General features: G+C 37.0%; 1 protein-coding gene across 3 annotated transcripts in view; it reads right to left on the reverse strand.

The window, feature by feature from the left end:
* shank2b (SH3 and multiple ankyrin repeat domains 2b) overlaps positions 1–23,929 on the reverse strand; it is a 1,055,424-nt gene that overhangs the window by 81,297 nt on the left and 950,198 nt on the right. For 2 of the 3 annotated variants that reach the window (XM_039749058.1, XM_039749068.1), the window contains one exon: positions 20,219–22,637. In XM_039749058.1, the coding sequence (XP_039604992.1) occupies positions 20,219–22,637 (2,419 nt within the window). The remainder of the gene's footprint in view (positions 1–20,218; positions 22,638–23,929) is intronic. The other variant, XM_039749076.1, reaches the window with a different exon arrangement.

The raw sequence follows: 23,929 nt of genomic DNA on the forward strand, positions 1-23,929 counted from the left end.
GAACATGATGTACTAAGACATTACAGACTAGCCACAAGTACAAATATCGCCACCTGTTTCAAAATGTGTCTACTGTATTTAAAACATGAAACTTTTACAGTGATGTGGGCTCTGCATCAGTCTGTCGTGGTGAAAAAGGAGCTGAGCCGTAAGGCAAAGCTCTTAATTTACCAGGTGGCTTGGACATCTGATCAGGATGCCTCCTGGATGCCTCCCTGGTAAGGTGTTCTGGGCATGTCCAACCGGGAGGAAGACCCAGGACACGCTGGAGGGACTATGTCTCCCGGCTGGCCTGGGAACGCCTCGGGATTCCCCCGGAAGAGCTAGAAGAAGTGGACAAGGTGAGGGAAGTCTGGGTATCTCTGCTGAAGCTGCTGCTCCCGTAACCTGGATAAGCGGAAGAGGGTGGATGGATAGATGGATGGATGGATGGCAAGAAAATTCTCCTTCTAGATGTGTGTTTTTATTAGCCAGCAATTCATCTCCTTAACACTTCTATTTGATTTAATCAACACAAAGAAAGAACAGAAAAGAATAGCATTAACAGCTAATTGATTACTAATGTTTATTTCTGATCTTGCACTAATAGTCTGTCATGTTAGCTTTGTGTGGAAAGAGCAGAGGGGGATTCCCCATTATTGGAAGTTACACTGTTTAGAATATTCTCACAATCTTACTAAAAATTTCAAGCCCATTAAAATATTATTGTTGGAAATTGTATATTTTTGATAAAGGCAGGTCACTGTGTCCTTCTTTTAATTTCAAAATATTTTTAAATTAAAATGAGCACACCTATGAAAAGATTTATGTGGCATTCACAGAGATCAAAACCAACAGAGGAATTTCATTGTCTATTCTAGGTTTCTAGTCATAACGATAATCAATTTCTTGATATACTTTTAAATAATTTATCATTATTAATTTGTTAAATAAAACACAGATGTTCTGAGCATAAACTTAAACTTCAGTGCTGTATATAAGATCAGGTTAATATATAAGTATGTGGCTAAAATCCTGTTTACAGGCAACATTTATTTAATATAAATTGTATCTGATGAAGAGCGAGATTTAATTTTGACAGCCAAAATGGAAAGATAATGAATTAATCAATTGGACAGCCTGGTTGAGTGAATAAGGAAGTGGTCTTTAAACCTCAAGGGTCTTGACTTAATGCCCATCTCCTATCCCCTCTCTTACCCTGCCCACGTCATTCATTCAGCCTGCCTTTGCTTCAACTATGTAAAATATCTGCAAACAGTTGTAATGTGTACTGATCCTGCAATTTACCTTATATCAATATAAATATAAAATAAATATATTTTTATAAAGAGAATGGCTCAATTAAAGGAATCATTGTCGTTTCCAGTTCATTATCCTCTTCAGGTTCAGCTTCAGTATTTTTTTTTTTTGTTATTAAATCACTCTTTATACAGTATTAGCTCTCACTGTGAATTTATAGTGACATCAGTTTGCTTACCATAGTTTATTAAGTACAGTTGCGTATCCAATATAGAAAATATGTGAAAAGAGTTAGATATAAGAAAATAAAGCTGATCTTAGCTTGCACCATAATGCCCCCTTTTTTTAGCATCAAACAGTAAGGCAATTCAACACAACAGTTAAAGAAATCATACGGCCAGAATGTTCAGCTTCTCAGTTGAAAAATGACTGCTTCAGTACTTCCCAGCTAATGTTATTCTTTACTTATCATCCTTAAATGTAAAAGAGTCTGCTAATGAAAACCATCAGGTACTGGTGATAAGAACTGAAAACTATCACGGCGGTGAATTGTGTGCAGCTGGGAGAAACTACAACTCTGGTGAATTAGCTCTGGGAATACAATGCTGCAGGAATGTTTTAGAGGATTTATAGTGGGAGTAGATCTTATCAAGCCAGAATAAGACAAAAGAACAACGTAATAATTGCCAAGGCAGCTTAGGCTTAGTGTCTTGATAAAGTAAATGTTTTTGCTACTGTTTTTCACTTGCATTTTGGGTGGCTTCAAGTGGCCATACATGAGGTATGCTCAACAGTTTTTTGTGCCATGTAGGAGCTCTAAATGTTTCTGAATAAAAGGTACTCAGTGACTCTGTGTCTGTTGCAGTCATCAGGAATGAGCACTGCTTTAGTGCAGTCTAATTGCAATCTAATTTTCTCTATTTTGAGCTATTCTATACAGTATGTGTTATGAAAGGATATTGATAAAAAGTGTAAGGGTGATATAAATAAATATTTATTTACAATGGCACCTTATACTAAGCACACATCTCCAACTTCACAATTTACACAAGAAAAAAAATCCACATCAAGGAAGAGCTTAACAGTAGTTGATCCTAAGTGCCACAAGCATTTCTTCATGTAGTCACAGTCCTTTATGATCAAGGAAAGCCATATAAATTTTGATGTAAGTAAAATACAAGAGCGGCTGGCACACACGGATGTTTACATGTACTGATCTATGCTACTTAGTGAAGTTGGGTGTATCTTGGAGGTTTTGGACACCAATTGGTGTTCTATGAGGTAATCCTGTTATCACAGTTTGCACTCCTAAACACAACACAAATTAGCACCATTAAGACTGATGCTTTTAGTCTCAACATAACCTGCAAGTAACATTTGGATCTTGGATGTAGCCATCAAGGAGCTCCACTCAAAACAAAGAATGCATAAAATCTAATTAGATTTTCCACAGACACACACAAACACACATACAGACACCATGCGAGAATCAACTCTGCCCAATGTTTTGACCAACGTAGAATCAGAATGTGAAATTAAATCAATAGCAATTTTGGTCCCTATCACCAAACTTACATTTATATGGAAACAAAAATGTCAGAAGTGAATTTTTTCAGTCCTCTTCAATCCTGATACAAGTTGTCTGCATACAATAAGAATTACTATCTGCAAATCAGGGCAAAGCCTGAAAGAAAACTACACCAATAACAGAAAACCAAAAATGGTACCATATAAGCAAAAAAAGAGTTAAAATCAGGATATCCACACAAAAAACAATCACAAAATACAAATCATAAAAATAAAAAAATCAACTGCAGCTCCTCTTTTTACACCACCTTGGGCAGCTGCATTACTTGGTGGCCCACCCCCTTAGGCTCTACATAAAGGGGACAAGGCACAAAGTAAATAAAACTACCACTAATAATATTAACATACTGCAAAATACCTGAAATATTAATAAACACCTCAAAATTAAATAAATACAATACAGACAGAACAAAACTAAACACAGAATTAATGACATACAGTATTATGAAAATGATATTTGAAATACAACAATAAGATAAATAAGGAGTAGAGTCCCTGGCTGAAACATGACATACTGCAACTCCCTGATGGTCACCACTGGTTAAGCACTGAGTGGAATTTGTTTTCTAATTTAGTTTTTTAAAGTTCTTCAAGCAAGGAAGGTACAAGCTTTTGCAAATCACCTATAGGATAGCTTAAATATAAATATATATAAACTCGGAAACAAAAACATAAAAACATAGGATAAGTTAACATCTCAGTCAGACAAACTTCTCATATTCACCCAACTCTTTCAAAATGCAATCGGTGCTTGAAACAAAGATGGGCAGAGAGAGAGAGAGAGAGAGAGAGCAGGTGTAAGCTGAATGCCTGAGAGAGGAAAAATATGGAAAGAGGGTAAACGAGTGCGTCAGACAACAGTGTTTATGGGATTGAAATTCAACATCCTTCATTTAGCTTTTCTTTAAAGCTCTGTCAGGAACTCACACAGCAATGACAGCTATCACAACCATCTCTTCGCTATTGCTAGTGTACTTTATAGAGAAGGGCACCTATTTACCAATACACTGAAAAAATAAAAAAAACCTACAACACCTGTTCACTTAAAACTGTGTGCTTTCTGTACAGGTAATTTCTTTTTATTGTTCTTTCTACTGTAGTTATTGATCTCACAAGAGCTTCTAAGATCCAAGATGGCTGCAATGACGTTGTAGCATTGAGGGCATAGTGACTTGATGCGTTAGCACTTGACATAATGGCAGACATTTTCCTCTGGGCCAGATTATGAGATCTTCAGATGTCCCTTTTAGGACTATTACCTCTCGATACATTTTTTTCAAATACATTTTTAATCCATTTTCTGCCACCGTGTTTTGTATATAGTAATTTGCAATCATGAATAAGTTTAATTGGTGTCCATTTTTGGATTAATTCAGCATTGTGATATTTAAGACCATTAAGGACTAATTAGGTGCTTATGTTGACTGCTCAGAGTTTGGGGGGCTGGCATTACAAGCCCGAAGTATAACTACCATTTAGTTTCCTTTCTCCTTTCAAGCAATATCCTGACAGGGCTGTTTGATACATGTTTTTCTTTGGCAGTCTCACTGTCACTGCTAAATTTTCTTGCAACTAAGTGGCACATTTTGCACATATTAATATTTTTATATTTATAAGCCCGCTGATCATGACAGGTAATCCACATATAATGTATTCAGTTTAATAAGTACGTTTTTTCAGTCTCCTTCATCTGTGTATTGCATGTTATGTACTATGTATGGCCTATCTTAATCTGCCAATCTCACAGATATGTCTAAAATATATATATATATATAACAGAAAAGATACACGTGTTGGAGGACCAAGTTATTAGGCAAATGAAAAACTGTTTACTTCAATGATTAATTTAGTCTTAATTTCACCTTCATTTTATCTCTTGGACCCACTGTGTAGTCAAAGAATAGCCAAAACCAGCTGCACCATTTTGACCACAAAGTGATTAAATTACATACGGTATAGACGGGGTTGAGAAGTCAAACGATAGACATTTAGCGCCAGAGCTGGAGGTAATACTGCACAAAGCAAGACATTACTGTCATTTAATTACACTTCATTTTATTTTAAATAAGCAGGTTAATGCATTATAATTTAAATACTTCTAATCGCAGCACTCTCTCTGACTTAACTGTTGCTTGCATTACACGTACTGTATGCTTCTAAGCATGTCAATGTCTTGAAAAGCAGACATTCCATTTCACATGTCATTCAAAGAGATGTGTGTGGCTGCGATACCTGTGTCCTCTGCCTGATTTTCACTGCACATGCGCACTATTTTCAAAAAGGCATACAGCTGGAGCGATGTCAGATCCAAGATAGAGATTACTGCCATCTCTTCTGTACTGCCAACTGGAAGGCGGAGGTGAGCAAAAAGGTCTGAAAGATGAATTGTAAGCTTGACAAACAAACAGGGGAACAAAATCAAAAGAAAATAATGTGTGCCAAAGCCAAAATGGAAACTCAAAGTCAAAATTGCCAAGTCAGAAAATCAGAAACAGGAAAATTTAAACAGTGAAGGCTTTACAGTATTGCCGTATATACTCACGTTTAAGTTCTCCCGCAGATAAGTCGGGACTTGATTTTAACGTATACTTTCCAGTATTTTATAATGTCGGTCACATAAGTCGAATGCATAAAACTCACACCATCGGTCCAAAAGATTATGATATGCTAACGCCCACCTAAGAGAGTAACCACACTGCCATTTTTTCTATCTATTGTGCCTACATGACCTCACGGTAATACTTGAACTATTCTGAAGTGACATTTGCACTGATTTGTGTTTTTTGCATCTCACGCCCTTATACACCTTTATCGTAAGAGCATCTCTTATCTACAAAGGAGCGCTCTATCAGAAGAAAATATGAAGCTGGTTTCAAATTAAACGTCGTTGAAGTGGTGAAAGAAATTGGTAACTGCGCTACTGCAACAAAATTTGATGTGTCTGAGAAACTGATGCAAGACTGGAGGAGGCAAGAAGATGTAAAAATGTAAGTGTCACATTTTTAAATGGGCATATAAGTCAGGGTCTGTTTAATGATTAATTTTTCAGGTTTCAAGACTCGACTTATACGTGAGCATATACAATATTGAAAAGCTTGGACAAGATGCATGATGCCAGTTTAAGTATTGTTGTGCCAGTAACAATATAGGGTGTGACTTCCAGGACTCCCTAACAACAGGTTGCCGCATAATAGCAATCAACTCTGAAAATGGTGGCACGCATCAACAAAATGCAGTGTAAGAAAAAAATTAAATGACAAGTCTTTAATCAAAATCAAGATGAAAAACAAAAGTAAAACCAAATTCATTACAACTCAAAACCAGAACAAAAATGCACCGCTGTCAGAGAAGTTTCTCAAGCCCAAGAAAACAAAAACAAAAAAAAAAAAACAGCAAATCATATCAGCTACAGGCTGTGGAACAGGTGATTATGCGTCACCAACATCCTGCTCTACCTGAAAAAAAACTCAGCTCCTCGCCTACCAAACGTCCAGCTCCTCCACATTCCACAGGCTATAGCGAGGTATACTAGAGATACAACTAATTTTATGATATCTTATTATATTTTGTTTTAGTATGACATTAGATTAGACAAACTTTATTGCTCTCATGGGGAAATTCAGATGCACAAAGCAGCAGAAACATTATAAACAAGATTACAGACTAACAGGACAGATAGTACATCAGTCAATCAATCAATAAGTAAAGAAATAAATGTATATTGTGCAACGTTTTTTTCAAAAATCATGAGGAAGCACTGAATGGCCTAATAGCACTGGGCAGAAAAGACCCCCATGGGTGCTTCTTAGCACACTGTGATGGAATGAGCCTGTGGCTAATAGTGCTTCAAGAGAGTGCCTCCCGGAGGGGATAGAGAGGATTTTTCATGATGGTATCCAATTTTGCCACCATCCTCTTCTGTATTTAGGTCAACTTGGTCTTTAATAATAATAAAAAAAATTTTTTGAAAGATAACCTTTTAGTTTTACAACATATTGAAAGAATACGATTAACAGAGAGACTTTAATTCTAGTTTAAGGGAGATGGAGCGAAATGAACCAAGGTGTGCATCAACTTTTATAATGAAATATTAGGTGTGTTAATATATATTTTTTTTTTGTGACGCACAACCCCTTGATATCCAATCAAATGAAAATATTGCAAGTGTCAAATGTGATAAAATGTAACAGCATATCTCACGTAGTTTGATTTTTTTCCCCATCATATCACTTTAATGTTCTCACAAAAATTGAAGTTTTCCTTTAATCATTAAGTGAACATAAGGAAATTACAAACTGATGGGTTTTTTTTTTCTTTTTGATTGCTGAGTGCTTTTGTGATATTTTGTAAAGATGGGTGATAAAACAGAGACTGGGGCAAATGGATTGTATTGCCCAATAAACACTGTAAGTAGTTAGTCCAACTGATTAATTACTGCTGGCCTCTTTACTGTTTGCTGACAACATGTGTGCAAGTGTTTCAACTCTTTTTTAAAGAATTCTACAGATCTCCACTTGTTGGTTCAAATGTTTGAAATGTCACAGTGCTTATGTAATATGTGTAATGTATTTGCTATCTGCTGAATTTGTATTCACTGTTATTGGGTATTTTCTCATTCTTAAAACACTGAATGAACATTTGGGTGTGTAGCTTCCAAATAATACATATTTGCATGGGTTTACATCATAAGGTAAAAGTAAAGTAATTAGTTGTTTGATTACTTTTTCCAGGAAATAATGAGTATATAATCCCACTTAATTTCAAGAGAAGCCATTAGTAACTTGTAACAAATCACTTCCTTTGACTTACTACCCTATCTCTGTTTCCCAGCCAGGTTATTAATTTAGGCTCAAGTCATATATTCAGCACTTGGCCGCATCTTTGTTTAATGCAAATTATTAAAAGCTTATCACTGGTGATAAATGAACCCTGCAGTGAAAGAATGGAGTATGTGAGCAGGCAGCAAAATCAATTCAAAAAGACTTGGGCAATTTTCAGAACTGGGCAAATACAGACAAGTGAAAAGTGCTACAAGGAAAAAAAAAAGAAATATAAATATATTGTGGGATAAGAATGGGCATCCCAGCCAGGGAGAAGCATAGGTTATTCCAAGAGGAATGATGAATGGATTGGCCGGCTGGGCAGAAAGAAAACACTGTGCCCAGGTGCTATAAAACAATGGATGGACTAGCGGAAGCCGAAACTTGGGGCTGGGTTTCAACCCCCATGCACTAGGTGGCAGTGGTCCTTGTATGAGAACCCATTCGGGACACTTGCAGGGGTGCTAGGGGGATGAAGTCCAGAAGTGCAGCCCTGTAGGGGTCCCTCGGGATCGACAGAGGGCGCTGTCAGGGGAGGACCTTCCTACCTTCATTATAGGGTGGTGTGGCCCTGGAAGCATTCGCGGGTCTGGCATAAAAGGAAGCCCTCTGCCACACTTGGACGAGTCAGATCCTTTATTTTACCCTATCAACACGAGGTGCTTTACTGTGTCTGTGGTTTGGGGCTCTCTGGCGCCTTCTTGTCTTACTGTCTGACTTACTCACTCATCAATAAAAACAGTATTTCACATTTAGTTCAAAAGCTATAATTTGTAACATTTAGGCTAGTAGGAATTCACTAAGAAAGGAATCCTACAATAGAAAAGCTAATACCTCTGTGATAACACTTTGATTTGATTGAAACATGGCGACATTATTGTCAGTAATAAAGCTATAGCAAGTGGGGTATCCTTGGGCACTGTGTTCTTTTTTTTGCTTCAGCTGTGTTTGTGCAGGGAAATGAGGCATAGAGTTCAAGAAAATGAATGCTACAAGGATAAGAGAGCCACCATACAAGCTGTAGCTATAACCGCAGGGAGACATGGGGTTGGCAGTGAGTGGAGAAGAGCAGCTGCCCTGCACGGTGGTGAACTGTGTGGAAAATATGATGTGAAGTGGACAAAGAAAAGTTAAGCGAGTTTCAGAGAAGACATGGTTAGCAAGTGGCCCCCATGGGTACACAACACATGGACTACAAATCCCATTAGCTAGTGTGCTGCTCCAAAAGTTTAAACAAGAGCATCGACAAACACGGCATGTCATCAAAGATACAGTAGCAACTGTTGCGTGTTTTTTTGTTTTATTCGGCTACTTTGGGATAACAACACCATTGTCTCACTGGATTACAGCATATATTTTAGAGTCTATTGTTTTGTCTTATCTTGGATTATGTTTAGACATGTTGAATTTACATTCCTTTATTTTATTTTAATCTAGACTCTTTTCTGAGAAATGTGTTGCTAAAACTAGTATATGCAGTGTTGCTAAACACTTCAAGCAATCTTATGTTCTTTCTTTCTTAAACCAAATACTTGTTTTTAGTAAGTTTCGCTGTTACAAACTCACATGCGAAATGTAAAGAATTCAAAAGGAAACTCAGCTGTTTTGCTAATTACCTATTGTGATGTTATATTTGACATAATTTATGAAGTGAGATTAAGGCAACCAACCGAAGAGTGGAGACGAGATGCACATGGCCATACATGCACTTCATTTTCCAGTGTACACCATATGTGACGATAAATCTGAAATAAACTGATTACACACAGTCTTGTGTTTTTAAAAAAGTCAACACTGTTGTCCACCTTCAAATTGTCATTATTCGCAATACCAATCAACAATCAGCATTAAGCTCTTTTTGAAATTTTAAACAACAACACAGAGGAAATAAAAAATAAAACAACAAATTAAGCAATGAAGTGAAGCCACGATTGAACAGAATGATGTGCGATTTGATTTCAATAGCTAATGGATGGAGATTCTAATTTTCAAAATGTGGTAAGAAGAAAACTGGATGGTGCTTTAAAATGAGTAAAAGTAATTAGTAATCTTTTGTTTTTTCATTTATAGACATTTATTCAAACCCATTGTATACTAAGGCAAATACTAATTTTAGGCCTTGGTAGCTTTGAAAGAATCAACTTTAAATCACCTTTGTAACATTACCAAATGCTATTGGAGATATCCTTTAAAATGGAATTCTGCTGCAGTCTCTTTTACACCAGCACCACCAAGGACCCTCTCACTTCAGTTCCCACCAACTATACAGACTTTCCACGGTCCATGCTGTTCATAGTTTAGTAAATAATTTCTTTTCACCTGTTCTTTTTGGTGTAGTGTTTAAAACATAAGGTTCATTACATGGACCATGTACATGTGCAGTCTATAAATGTTATACCTGTTTATAGTAAGTTAAAGTAAAACATAATTCTTTGTTATAACTTTATTATCTGGCTGAGAGTTTGGCAAAGAAAAAAACAGCTGGAACATACAACTGATGAAAAGCAGAAAAAGAAATGCTTGGGTGAACAATGAAAAAAAATGTAAACATCTAATTATGATAGTAATATGTACTCAAAATTCAAATTATTCTTATGGATTACCCATTTCAGTTCAAAAGAATATAGATTCCTTTAAATTTCTCATTTGCAATATCCATCAACAAAAGCCAAGTAACTAGGAAATGCAGGAATTGATCTACAGTACAACAGAAATCTTCCACTCACAGGCAACAGCATGTAGCAAGTTCAACAGTTAAAAGTTCCACTGAACCAATATTAGCCGCTGGAAAAAAAATATAAATATTGTATACAGAAAAGTACCATTATAACTGAGGCCCATTGTATTAGAACATTTCCTGGCTGAAGCTGGGTAATATAGCTAGTATAAATTCAAGATCGACAACATAGTCCTACAGGGAGCAACATTTGAAAAGGATTTAGTGATTTACATCAACTCAATTAAAACACTAAAGTTATGTTTTAACAAATGTTGAATGTAAATGAAGGGACATTGTAATAATTAGATGATTTTGGAGAGCTGTATGAACTTTTGGTCAAGAAACAAAGACTCAGCACCTCTAGATCAGCGCAGGAATGAGGAACCAAGTGCATGCTTCACCAAAGAACATGTCCCTCACTGACTGACTAAGAGAATTTGAATTCTTTAGAGTAGATAAGGCCATGTGTAATAAGTATATAAGTTTAATATGTCACTGTGCTCTGTACAAAAAATATTTTATAAATCCACTCACATGTACAGCTAACACAAGGCCAGATTTAGCACACAGGGGCTCAACATTTAGAACTGCTAGGCAAGCACAAGACAAGACAAGTTAAGGATAAACTGCGAAATGGGTATTGTACTATTTCTGTGTGTTAGAGTCAGCATGACATTGGATCTTCTTTTCCTTGTCTGGAATGGCATGATTTACCTAAGTGGGGGGCCTGCACATGGATAAAGGGGTTTAAAGCCTTGGAACATTGCCCGGCACACCTTTGAAGCCGACGGATGGATGGGAAATAACATCATCCGATCTGGAAAATCCTTCCAATGCAGTGACGAAAATGGCAGACTCTACACAACGTCTTGTCTTGGCTTCCTCATCTATTATGCGGCGTAAAACATTATTAAAGAAAGCTAAGTTATTTCTCCAATTTCTTACTGACGTATCACTAAGGGAGGGGTACCGCCTTTTTATATTATATCTATATAGCTTCAGGTTATGCCGCAATTACAAAAGAACTTATTCCAACAAGGGAGCTAGCGCCGCCTGCAGGATTCATCTACGTCTTCAAATTCTCAGACATATCAAAAAAATGTATTATTTCAATCAAACAGCAAATCACACCCTCGAAGACATTCCTGAAAAACATGAGGGAGTGTACTTAAGACAAAATCCAGAAAGTATTTCTGCACACAAAGTGTAATTCTGAAATAAACTGCTAAATCATGTGCCTGAAGTGGAAAACATGGCAACTTTTTGAAAAAAATATCTAAAAATGAGATATTGGGACAAATTAAGTATTAATGATCTCACATTTGTAAAAATTCTTTGAGTCAATGTATTTCCGTTGGTGAAGAAAGGCAATCCCACACGAATCAGGAATGCTCCACTTATGGTGAGGTCATCAGTGGAGTTCTCAGGAGTGTCCTTAGACTTTTACTTGTTCTGATTCTAGTATACTGTGTTACTTTTTCTGATTTATATGAATGATTCTAGTATACTGTAGCTAGTACACTTGTGAAATTTGAAGATGGCACTTAAATTGGAGGAATGGCAGACACTGAGGAGGCAGTAAAAAAGAATTCAAAAGACCTGGAAAAGCTTCAAATCTTGGTGAACAATGCTTTTTGAAACAGAATAGTGCAAAGTGTTACACATAAGCAAAAGGAACATCAGTTATAAATGCAAAATGGTAGACACTGTCTTACAGGAAGCAGCCTCCATAAAGGATTTAGGGGTTTATGTTGACTAAACATTTTCAATGTCTATGTAATGCACAGAAGAAATTAAAATGGAAAATGAAATGTTAGCTTATATCAGCAAAACCTGTTGAATGTATATTGAGGGACGTTTTACTTAGATTATAAAATGCATGAGTGAGACCATCTGAGTATTGTGTGCAGTTCTGGTCAATTCGCTACAAGAAAGACATAGCAGCGCTTGAAGCTATGAAGGGGAGAGCAACCAGGTGCAACCTAGGACCTATGGACAGGTTGTACTCTGATATACTCATAGAATTAAACCTGATTAACCTTGAGCAGAGGAGACTGCATGGGGACCTAATTCAGGTGTTCAAAATCCTCAAAAGCTTTGGTAAAGTAGATATAGGAGAATTCCTTCAGCTTAAATGCAACTAGGATTAAAGCCAGAAAGTACTTTTTTACCCAAAGGAGATATGGGAGTCTGGAACAAACTATGGAAACATATAGTTTAAGCTGTCAACCTTTAAAAAGTACCTCGATGAGCTATTGAAACAGCTTAGCTATCAGCTAAACAAAAGAACCTGATGGACTGAATGGTCTCCATTAGTCTGTCAAATGTCCTAAGTTACATCGAGATCTGTATACTAGAAATCAAAACAAAAATGATAAAAATAATTCTAAATATATTTTTGAATAGCTGTAATCCAAACTAGAAATCTGTGTTCTGGAAATGCCTTTTCGCCCCTGCTACATTTCCTTTGCCAAGAAAGTGAAATTTCGGACACTTCCTTTTTGGTGCTGACGTGTTATACAGCAGTAACTACAATGTGTGGAACTCTCTTATTACATTTGTTTTTTTTAATATACAGTAGGTTGACCTGGATTATCTGATATTTGTATTGTACTGTTAGTTATCTCCTAATAGTTCTTTATACTAGCTAAATGTGTGTTTTGTCTCAGAATAATTATGAAGCTAATCACTTGATTATTTTTGGTAATGGAGGGGTGAGGCCCATAATTAGAACAGGCAACAGGTTCTGTAATTAACCATCCTTGAAGAAGCTGAAGGACAAAACAAAGTTGGCTCAGTCACCACTGGCATTAAAACTGTTTTGCTTAAAATTCTTAATGTTCTTGTTCCCCTTTTTCCCTTTGCTTTGTAGTGTTTGGTTTATCATTTTGGTTTTGATCAATAAGTTATCAGATTCCCTGGTCTTGACAACGGACTTGATTATAACGTTTTCATTTTGATTTTGCACTAGCTTATTTATGGATTCCCTTTGCATTTTTTATTTGTGTTTGAACATTGATAGTTTCTCCTTATTTTTCAACCTTTATTGAAACTGTTCATTTTTTAATTTTTGTCTTAGTTTTGTGCTTTCTTTGAATTATTTTCATTCTCATAGCTTTGTATTTCTTCCTTCCTTCATTCTTCCTGTTATGCTTTTGAAGCATTTCTAAAACACATAATAAACTATATATTAGATGCAATATAATACATTCCTCTGAATTTAATCCAGTTGAAATTGGTTTACTTCACAGAATAGTTACTCAACTAAAACCTTCCACTTGAATCCTTGACTCAGTCCCAATAGGCTTTTTTTTTTCTCTGATGTGCTTGACATAATTAACTCATCATTAGATATGGGGGTCTTCCCAGTTTCTCTAAAGACCGCAGCAGTTAATCTCTGGTTCAAGAAAAATAATCTAGACTCTTATATCTCCGACAGCATTAGAGTTATCTCTAACTTGTCTATTTAAAATAAAATTCTTGGAAAAGTAGATTTCAGCAATTAAATGATCACTTAAACATTCTATTCTATATAAGTTTCAGTCAAATTTTAGAAGAAACTTAACTGGTTTGAGTAGTAAACAACCTACGGGTTTATTACTAACAGAGGTCACACTATCTGTTCCTGTACTCCTAAATCGAGTAAAGCATTTAACAGCACAGACCACAGTATTATTATAAATCACCTTAGACAATTGGTCAGTCTCTTGAGAAGGGACTTAAATTGGTTTTAGTCTTATATAACAGGAAGAACATTGTTTGGTAGTTGTGGTGATTGTAGTTTGGCGATCCATAATATTGTTTATGGTGTACACCAAGAATCTATTCAGGCCCTGTTGTTATTTTCAATCTACAGGTACATACTTCCATTAGGCTGGACTATTTCAAAACACAAGGTGAACAACCACAGGGGATGCGCAGCTTTACTTATCTATAGCACCTGATGACCCTGACGCTCTGGGCTCTCTGATCCAATGCCTTTCATTGCACCTAATATGGAAAGATTGAAATCTTAGTGATTGGCAAAAATGTAAATATTTTTATAATTTACTATATAATAAAACACTGAATTCTGTGTGTCCAGTCACTTTGAGCAATGTGATTCGTCAATTTGGCTTTGGTGATGTGATGATAGAGGAAGTGTGAGAAGGAGAAACGGCATGGAAGGAATGCGGAGAGTCAGACAAGTGGACAGGATGTGAGAAAGCCACCTCAAAAATAATGAGAGAGCCTGAGAAACAGGCTTGATGGGAATGCATTTAAGAGAGGGAGCACCTGAGAAGAATCATTCATACACACATGCACACGAATACCGAGGAAAGTAGCTGAAAGTACATGTAGGTCAAGAGACAGCAAATATTTTTAAATTATTCTCTTATCTCCCTTCAAAAGGAAGTGTGACTAGTATATAACTGTAATATATTACACATTATTGTAATGCATTCCTAACAAGACATTAATTAGTTGCTGTTAGTTTAGAATGCAGCCGCAAGAATTTGACCCAAAAAAAGAAAATTAAGCACATCTTATCAGTTTTAGTATCATTACAGTTGTTACCCATGTCCTTTAGAACTAACTTTAAATACTATTAATGGTATATAAGCTTTAAATAATCTTGCTCCTACATATATTTTGGAGAGGCTGTCCCTCTACATTTCAAGTTGTAACCTTAGATCTTGTAATAGCGGGCTTCTTATCGTTCGAAGAGCTAAGTATGGTGAGCTAGTCTTTTGCTGCTTTACACCAAAGATCTGGAATACTTTACCAACAGAGATACACCAGTCTAACACTGTGGATCATTTTAAAAAACAATTAAAAACTCACTTTTTGAGTATGGCTTTTTTGTAGCTACATTTTAGTTTTACTCCTAATAGACTATGTATGTACAGAATGATCATATCCTTCATGGATTTGCAATCATTACTAATCTAGCAGATACTCCAACTATGTATGAGATCCTCTGCACTGAGCCTTTTGGGACAAAGCCTAAAAAATAATAAGTAACTACTTAGAAACATTTATGTTTGGTACAATGCCCGGTGGGTGCTGGGCAGTCTTTTGGCTTTTGAATTTGGTTTCTTTCTTCAATCCAAGGCATTGTCTCTTATTGGGACATCTTGTAATTTGTAGACTGATGATGGACCACTGCAAATGAGGCAGACAAATTAAGAATTTAACATCAGAATAAAATACAATGAGAATTAAAGCGCACATAAAGTTGCAAATATTACATATTCAAAATCAATAAATAGAGAAAATAAATACATACTCCATAAATCTGTGCCAGTAAAAACAATCACTGTTAGAGTGTTCAAAACAGTAACAGAAATCCAAAAAATAAGTACAAATCCAAAGTGGAGTGGTAATACCGATTTTGTGCCTTCTTTACTCTTTCAACATTCTAATCAGGATATAATGATAGTATCCACTGAAGGAGCCCATTGAATCTCGGTCTGCCACCTCTTAGTGGAGAGCACAGACCAAACTGCCTCCTCTGCCGGTCGCCACAACTCCACCAGGCACCTTGCCCTGTCACAGATGCTGCTGTGTTGGGACCTCTCCTCTTCTCGGATGTTCCATATCTCTGTTGTTTAGCTAAAGAGAGAGTATCTACCTTGCAGAGCCATCATCAGCCCTCGGTCCTGCTCTCCACAAATTAGGGCATGACAGATGCTTCCCAGCTTGTCCTCCTTTCTGTTACAACATGTCTTCCAACAGCAATTGCATGTTCTCTCTCTTTATATATAATATAACCAACCCTTCCTCTGCACTAACCCTATCCTGCTCCCTTTTTTACTTCTTCATGCTCAGCTGGTGCCTCCTGATTGTAGTAATGCAGCTGAACATTAATCATCATTTAACCTTAGTGCCTGCCCCGTGCCAAAATCAATAAAACCATTAGTGTCAAAAACAATTAAAACATTAAAGGAATTAACGACTAAAATAATTAACAACCCTCTTAACTCACTTCACCACAGATCATATCTGTCTTTAAAGACAATACTATAAGTAAGGATTCTAAGGACTAATTCTATTCTTCTATTTTTATATTATATTTTATTTGATATAAAAGCATATTTATTTATTTTTTGTTATTTAGACATTATTATTCTTATTTAATTTTAATTTGTTTTTACTTTTCTTGTAGTTATTTCTCTGACATCTTGCAAAGCACTTTGAGCTGCATTGTGCATCAACATGTACCATTGAAATAAATGTTGTTGTTCCTTTTCACTTTTTCTAGTTATGTGGTTTTGCTTTGAATTTTGCTTTTATTTGGATTTTATTATTTCTAGACCAAACCAAAACACCAAAAACACACATCATTTTAGAGAATAATATATGAAAGTCCTCACATTGGTTTGTATATTAGCCCCTAACAAACGTCCATCCATCCATCCATTATCCAACCCGCTATATCCTAACTAAAGGGTCACGGGGGTCTGCTGGAGCCAATCCCAGCCAACACAGGGCGCAAGGCAATGCACCTAACTATGATTTCTTAATGTTTCTTTTAAACATTCTTCTTAACTTCTTTGAAGTCAGGTCTAGTGCGGCAACATCACAGGCAGGACATGATCGCACAGGTTATTCCACATTATTCCAATCATTCTACAAAGTGGGACGGTAATTTCCATATAGACAATGTAACTTTTTTTGTTTGATGATCCATGTATCATGGCCATAATATATCAAAATGGTATTTTCAGTTTTTGTGGTATGTATTAATAATTTGTTATCAAATAAATTAGATGGCTTCAGAAAACATATGTATTAATACAATTTAAAAACAATCATTAGACACAGTGAGATAAATTATGATAGTATACCTATTGCAAATTATTATTAAGAAGACCAAAAACTGGCAAGAATGCAAAAACCATAAAATAAGTGAATTTATTAACAGAACCACACATTTCACAATGTGGGAGTTTAAGACCTTCTGAGGATTAGCCCCAAAGGTTAATAGAAAAGGTTTCAAAGACCAGGATACTAAAGAGTGAACATGTACCTTGGGCTGACAAAATCATACTCAAATACTTTCAATTATACCAATTAATTATTGTGGAAACTCAACATCTTTCTAATTCAGCAGAACAAATTGTACAGAAGAAAACACATTTGCTACAACTCTGTTTTTCTTTCATATTTGTGACATATAGCAGATACTGTATGTAATTAGCTCTGCCTGTTAAGATCCTACCACTCAAAAAAAAGGGTTAAGGCCTCAAAAAACCACAACCCAGACCAGTGATTCACCCTGGTCTGGTTCCGCACAGTAGGCCCACACCACCAAGGTCAGGCTAACTCCAAGCTCAAAATGTAGGATTATAGCCTGCAGCAACCCAAAAATGGGACAAAGGCTCTATAATCCAACTACCTTTAACATGAGGCAGTGGTCAAAAGTCAGTATATAAAAACTAGAATAGTAAATCAAAAACCAGCAATGCCAAAGCAGCCTGTCCCAGCAATCATAGGGCACAAGGCAGGAGCAACCCTTGGACAGGATGCTAGTTCATCACAGACTGAACACGCATACACTAAGTCCAACTTAGTAATGCCAATTCACCTTTCTGGGAGGAAACCTATGCAGACACAGGGAGAACATGCAAACTCCACACTGGGAATATCTGGGATGCAAATCCCAGTCTCTTTACTACAAGACACCTGTGCTACCATTGCACAACTGTGCTATCCATGACAATAACTAATATACACAATGTCAGCATAATACAAAATTACACAATAATTAAATACAATACAATATCAAATTAATAAAATGGAGAAAAACAAAGCAAAAAACAGAATTAATAATACAATACACACAATTATGTTTAAAAAAGGCAAAAAAAGATTCAACAAACAAAATAAAAACTTAAGCCAGGGCAACAACCCTGGCCGTACCATAACTCTGCCAGTAAATGTGTATCAGCCACCACTGTTAAGCTGCATTAACTAAACCCTATTTAAGTACATTTTCATTTTACACCCAGAAAGTTTTTAGAACAATTAAGACCCTAGGGTTACAATATATCAGCAGATTTATTAATCTTGTAAAATAAAGGCTTTGGTACTATATCATTTTAGCAGATAGATCTCTTCCCTTGAACTCATTATCGAGTGGCCAAAGGGTTGCAACATTTTAAAGATGGCTGCAGTGCAGCGCTTGCATATATGCAGAAAAGTACACTTTGTGTCCAAGAGTGCCTAATGACATATGCTTTTTCAAAACAAATTCACTGAGCTGAGGGGCCGACATTAGAGGGGGCTGAGGTGGGCATTATCCCTCTCCACCATATCTTTTCTGTGCCCCCAAATGAAAATTGGTAAGCAATTTACAGGAATGACATCAGTGACTCCTGCGTGACTTCTGAATATGAACTATAATTTCCCCTGCTTTCAAAATAGCCCCTTTTGGAAATATCAGCAGTTATCATTGAATTGTATAGTTGTATTTTTTCCTACAAAGGAGAAACAACCCATCTCAGTCTGCAAGTTGCCTATGGGAAGGACGGCCATTTCTTCTCTGAAATCAATTCTTCATGTTGTATATACTAATATCCCACTTTTTGCTGGCAGTTTTCTGATTTGCTTATTCCAAGAAAATAATAAAAATACAAAACAATTTACAGAACATGCTATAGTGTATTAGAAGTAGTACAGTAGGCAGGTGCTACTATTTTGCAAACCCGGATGGGCTGAAATTACTGTAGCTCATTTCACTCCCCTCTAGTCAAAGCAGTGCACTCAATATTAACAAAGATATCAATAGTAGTCGGCAGACAAAAATTGTTTTTAGCTTGTTTTGATTCTGTTCAGCATGGCACAATAGTTCTCCTTACATTTAGCTTTTATCCTCATAATTTTAGGCACAGAATTGAGAGACATTACATTCTGTATTTAATACATTACCTATATTAGGTAATGCATGCTCTTTCTTTTAAATAATTAGTCTAATTATTTGAATAATCATCAATTTGTGAACTTATTTTGGATGTACAGTAGAATGAATTTTCTCAAATATTTTAATGTCTTAAATTCTTCCAAGACATAGTTAAGGAACAATTACCAGTTACGTTCTGAACCAGAATAAAAGCCTTGGGATTGATTCTGCTTCCTATTAGACTGTCCGGCACATACGGACTTGTGCTGTAGAATGCCTGGGAGTCCAAGCTCAGCCCCTCATAGGTTTATTTCCATTCAGGAATACTGTTGATTAGAACTTTCATTCTGGTTGTATCTCAACTTTAATTTTAATGGATTTTATAACATCATGATTTGTCTTTGGTAATAATGGAGACTGCTTCTGTTTAAGTGTTTGTTTAACACAAGTTGTGCATTTATGTATGTAAATGTGGTACAGTTTATAATTCACTGTTAAAATACTATTTACGTACAAGCATTCTCAACCTACTTTCTGTGAGAAGTGCTATAGTGAAAAAAGCTTATATTTTTGTTAAGAACAGGGCCAACACATATTTTTTGCTTATTAACTAAAACTTCTGCAATAGTTTGTTATGTAATTGAACATCTATCTTTTAAAACCTGGACAACAAAGTATAACGACAATAAATTAATACCATGATATTTTAATGCAAAAAGTCATTCATTGACTCTAGTTTAAGCCTTAAATGAAGATGATTTCATTTTATTCAGTCTTTAATGTCCTCTCTCTGTAATTTTGGAAATTCATATTAAAAGGAAAAAGTAATCTGTATTTTCAATAAAGCATATTATTTTAATAAAAACATATAAATGCACTTTACTGTATTTAGAAAAGCAAATGATAGCAAAGATGGTGAAGTTTAACGAAAAGAAAAGTACCTAAATTAAAACAACGTGCCAAGATTACCTTACTCCAAAGTTTGTGCTTCTGGACCCTGTTGGAGAATCCAATGCGTCTCCTGGCTTGGAAGTCCTGTCTCGGTTCATTTGTAGTAATATTGAATTGAGTTCGCTAATTACAGTTGCCTTGGGGTCAGGGGTAGGGGGGCTTTTAACATCTGGTGGGTCACCCCAAAGTTTTGAGGTCCTTTGCTGAGGGGACTTAGCAGTGTCTGTCTGAGCACCCCCTGGGGGTGGAGGAGGTGCCGGAGGAGGAATCACAAAAGTGTCAATGTTTTCTTCAATTAGGGCATCCTTATAAAGTGCATTGCTTTTGTTAATTATGGGCTTCATTTTTGGTTTTGGAGGTACGGGAGGCTTGTCAACCAGAAATGCTTGCCCATCTGCATAGACAGTACAGGTATCCAGGTTCTCCCCACCCTCGGAAGACAAGGTGGAAATACTGGACACTGTTGAGATAGTGCTGGTTGTTTCCAAATGATGGTCGCTGCTGCTCCTGCTATCCACTTCTTCAATCCCAGAGTCTGCAACATTATCAAAATTCTCTGGAGGTGGCACAAATGTTGGCGGCATGCAGTTCGAAAGACTAACTGACTTTTTACTTTCTAAAGTGTTTGCTGTAGCCGTAGCCACAGCTACAGCAACTGCATGGGGATTGTACGTTGTTAATGTGGAACCGGCTGCCCCGTTTTTCCTTTGCTTTAGCAGGTCCACTAATAAAGGAGTTGCCGCTTGATCTTCGGGAATGTCAAAGCTGTTTGCAAACTCCAGTGGTGGAGGCAATGGCTCAGTAAAAACAAACTCCTCGTCAATGTCTACTGATGCCAGAGGAGGAGGGGGTATACGGAAGGGTAGCACAACTGGTTCATCGACTGAGCTGATAGTGATGATAGTTTTTGTAGAGGCCATACTGACTGGAGGGTTCACCACAGGTGGACTGGGCTCAATTGCTGCCTGGCTAGTGTCACGTAACTCTGATGGAGCATTGTCTGCTGTCACAGCTTCTTCCTTTTCACTTTCTGACAAGCTGTTCTCTTCAGTTTTAGCTCCATCCACTGTGTGAACCATTAATAGCCCTGCTGATTTCTGCTGTGAGGTATCTACAATGTTGATCAACATGTTCATCTTCTCCTCTGGCTTCTTCTCTTCTTTTGCTGGTTCACATTCATATTTGGCCTCTGTTGCTTGTCTTTTGAGTGCAGCCCTTTGATTTGGCCGACTTATAGTGGCTGTTACAGGGAAAGTAGTTTCCATGTTGGACCTCATCTTAGTGTCAATAAAAAGTGGCTTGTTAAGGTCTGCCTTTCCAGGCTCATTCTTTGCAGGAGCCACTTGTGTTTGCTCCTTCATTGCTCTGTCTCTTGCAGCCAAAGCAAGAGCCAAAGGAGAATTGGGATCAAGCAACTTGCCAGTTACTGGATGCACATAGTTATTTCCATTAGAATGATAACTTTTATCAGCTCCAGTACTTACTTCAGTGGTCTCACCTTTAGAAGGAGCATTCACTGTCCTTGTGTTAACAGGTTCTTTTGGAAAGGTAGGTTCTGGACTGCTGAAGGCTGTCACATTTCCACGAGGAAGGGCGAGCAGGTTAGGAGCCATAAGAGTTCTCAACCGTTCATCATTGCTAAACATTCCTTCGTCAATTGATTTGGAATGTCTTAGTCTAGGGGCTGGTGTAGGTCCCACATCTTCATCTCCCAAATCTGTTGAAAGGAAAGCTGGTGAATTTCTTTGGGCTTCTAGCCTTTTCTCTCTGTCTCTTACTGCACCAGCGATTGCAGCTGCGAAAGGACTGCTAAAATTTAAATTATCTTCAGGTCTGAGCTGCCCCGGATGTTCTGACATTTGGGTATCAATCTCCATACTGCTTCCCTGGCTGCTTTTCCCACTGCTGCTAGTTGATGGCTCCTTGACAATGATTGTTGGGATTGGAATTGAACAAGTTTTTTCAGGGCTGTCTTCCACATTGGATTGTTTTACCAATGTCCCCTTCCGTCTAGCTGGCTTTGCAGGCACATAAACAGCTTTGTTTCCCATCTTCCCAACTTCTGAATATGGGTTTTCTGGCATTTGGGCCCTTCTGTTTCTAAAGTTTTGCTGATTAGAAGCATTTTGCTTGAAAGCCTCATCTGCATCATATTGTTCAGAATCTTGCCTGTAATACATTCCTTTATCTCTTCGGATAGTGCCTATATTTTCAGATCTGTTGGGCCCAGGACCTTTTGGTGTAGAATTTTGGGTGAAACCCGGCCTAATTGTGCCATAGCTTCTTGCTGTTGGTGACTTGGGGGTATTGTAGGGAGGAGAGGGAGGTGAAGTTGCTGGAGGGGGTGGAATATCCTCTGATGTGTCTGGCATTGAAAGGCTCCGGGTAAATTTTAGCAAAGGTGGTGTGAGAAATTGCTTCTCCTCTTCAGTTATTCCTGTAGTAATACAAAAAACATCATTTTAATTCAAAGCTTTTGCATATTATTCCAGTCTAAATGAGCTTTTATTTTTGAATATTTAACCATCCATCCATTATCCAACCCGCTATATCCTAACACAGGGTCACGGGGGTCTGCTGGAGCCAATCCCAGCCAACACAGAGTGCAAGGCAGGAACAAACCCCGGGCAGGGTGCCAGCCCTTCGCAGAATATTTAACCAAGAACATTATTTTTTTCTTTAACTTCTAACTGCATCCATAATGGTTAACATGGTCCAACATCCTACTACTATTGCTTTCAAGTAAAAAAGTTTGTTAAATTATTTTTGTTAATTACATGTTTTTTCTCTGTTGTTCTATTTTCCAAATCTGCAATTTTATTTTATAATTTTTGTAGACTTAGCTTACTTTGGTAGTATTGGGCACAAATGTATCATATAAATTCAAAACAGACAAGATCAGGCCAGGAACTGAATCCAGATCACATGGAGCTAAGATTTAGTAGTGTTAAACCACCGTACCAATGTATCATCCTTGAAATTTACCAACAACACTAAATAAAAAGCAATTTGACTTGGTTGTGAATCACAAATTTGAATATGCATACAAAGTAATTGCTTTGCTTAAAAAGTAGTCCTGAAAAGGGCAGCTATGGATGTATGTTCTCTGCTCATGTGTTTATTATTTTCATTTTCTACCATTGTGTGTTGAGGCTCTGAGATGGACTGACACCCTGTCCAGTGCATTGCTCATACTTTATGGCAGATTACTGCTGGATAGCCTACAGCTAACCCCAGAACCCTGCCCATGGCAAGTGGATTAGGAAGATGAAAGGATGGATGTATCAAGGCTACAGCTGAATTACCAACACCAAAGGGCAACTGCTTTCTATTTTTAATTCAATTTGATCTGTAATATTTGTACAAGATGATCGACCACATGTGGATGTTTTCAAATGCTCAAGAATCCATTCTTATACTCTTCTGCAGCTCCATTACTGAAAGAATGATCACTGGTTTGGCTTCGATCCTCAAGTCCAAAAATCAACTGCTGCTCATTATCAAGTGTGCTGAAAAAGTGATTACCATATATACTCACGGATAAGTTCTCCCGTGGATAAGTTGGGACTTGATTTTACAGTATAATTCTGGTATTTTATAATGTCAGTCGTATACGTCAAATGTGGAAAACTCAGGTACAAGGGATTATGATATGCTAACGCCCACCTGAGAGAATAACCATGGAGCCTACGTCACCACACGGTAATAACCAAACTATTCTGAAGCAAT

The sequence above is a fragment of the Polypterus senegalus genome, chromosome 1 (genome assembly GCF_016835505.1).
Source record: "Polypterus senegalus isolate Bchr_013 chromosome 1, ASM1683550v1, whole genome shotgun sequence".
Classification (NCBI taxonomy): domain Eukaryota; kingdom Metazoa; phylum Chordata; class Cladistia; order Polypteriformes; family Polypteridae; genus Polypterus; species Polypterus senegalus.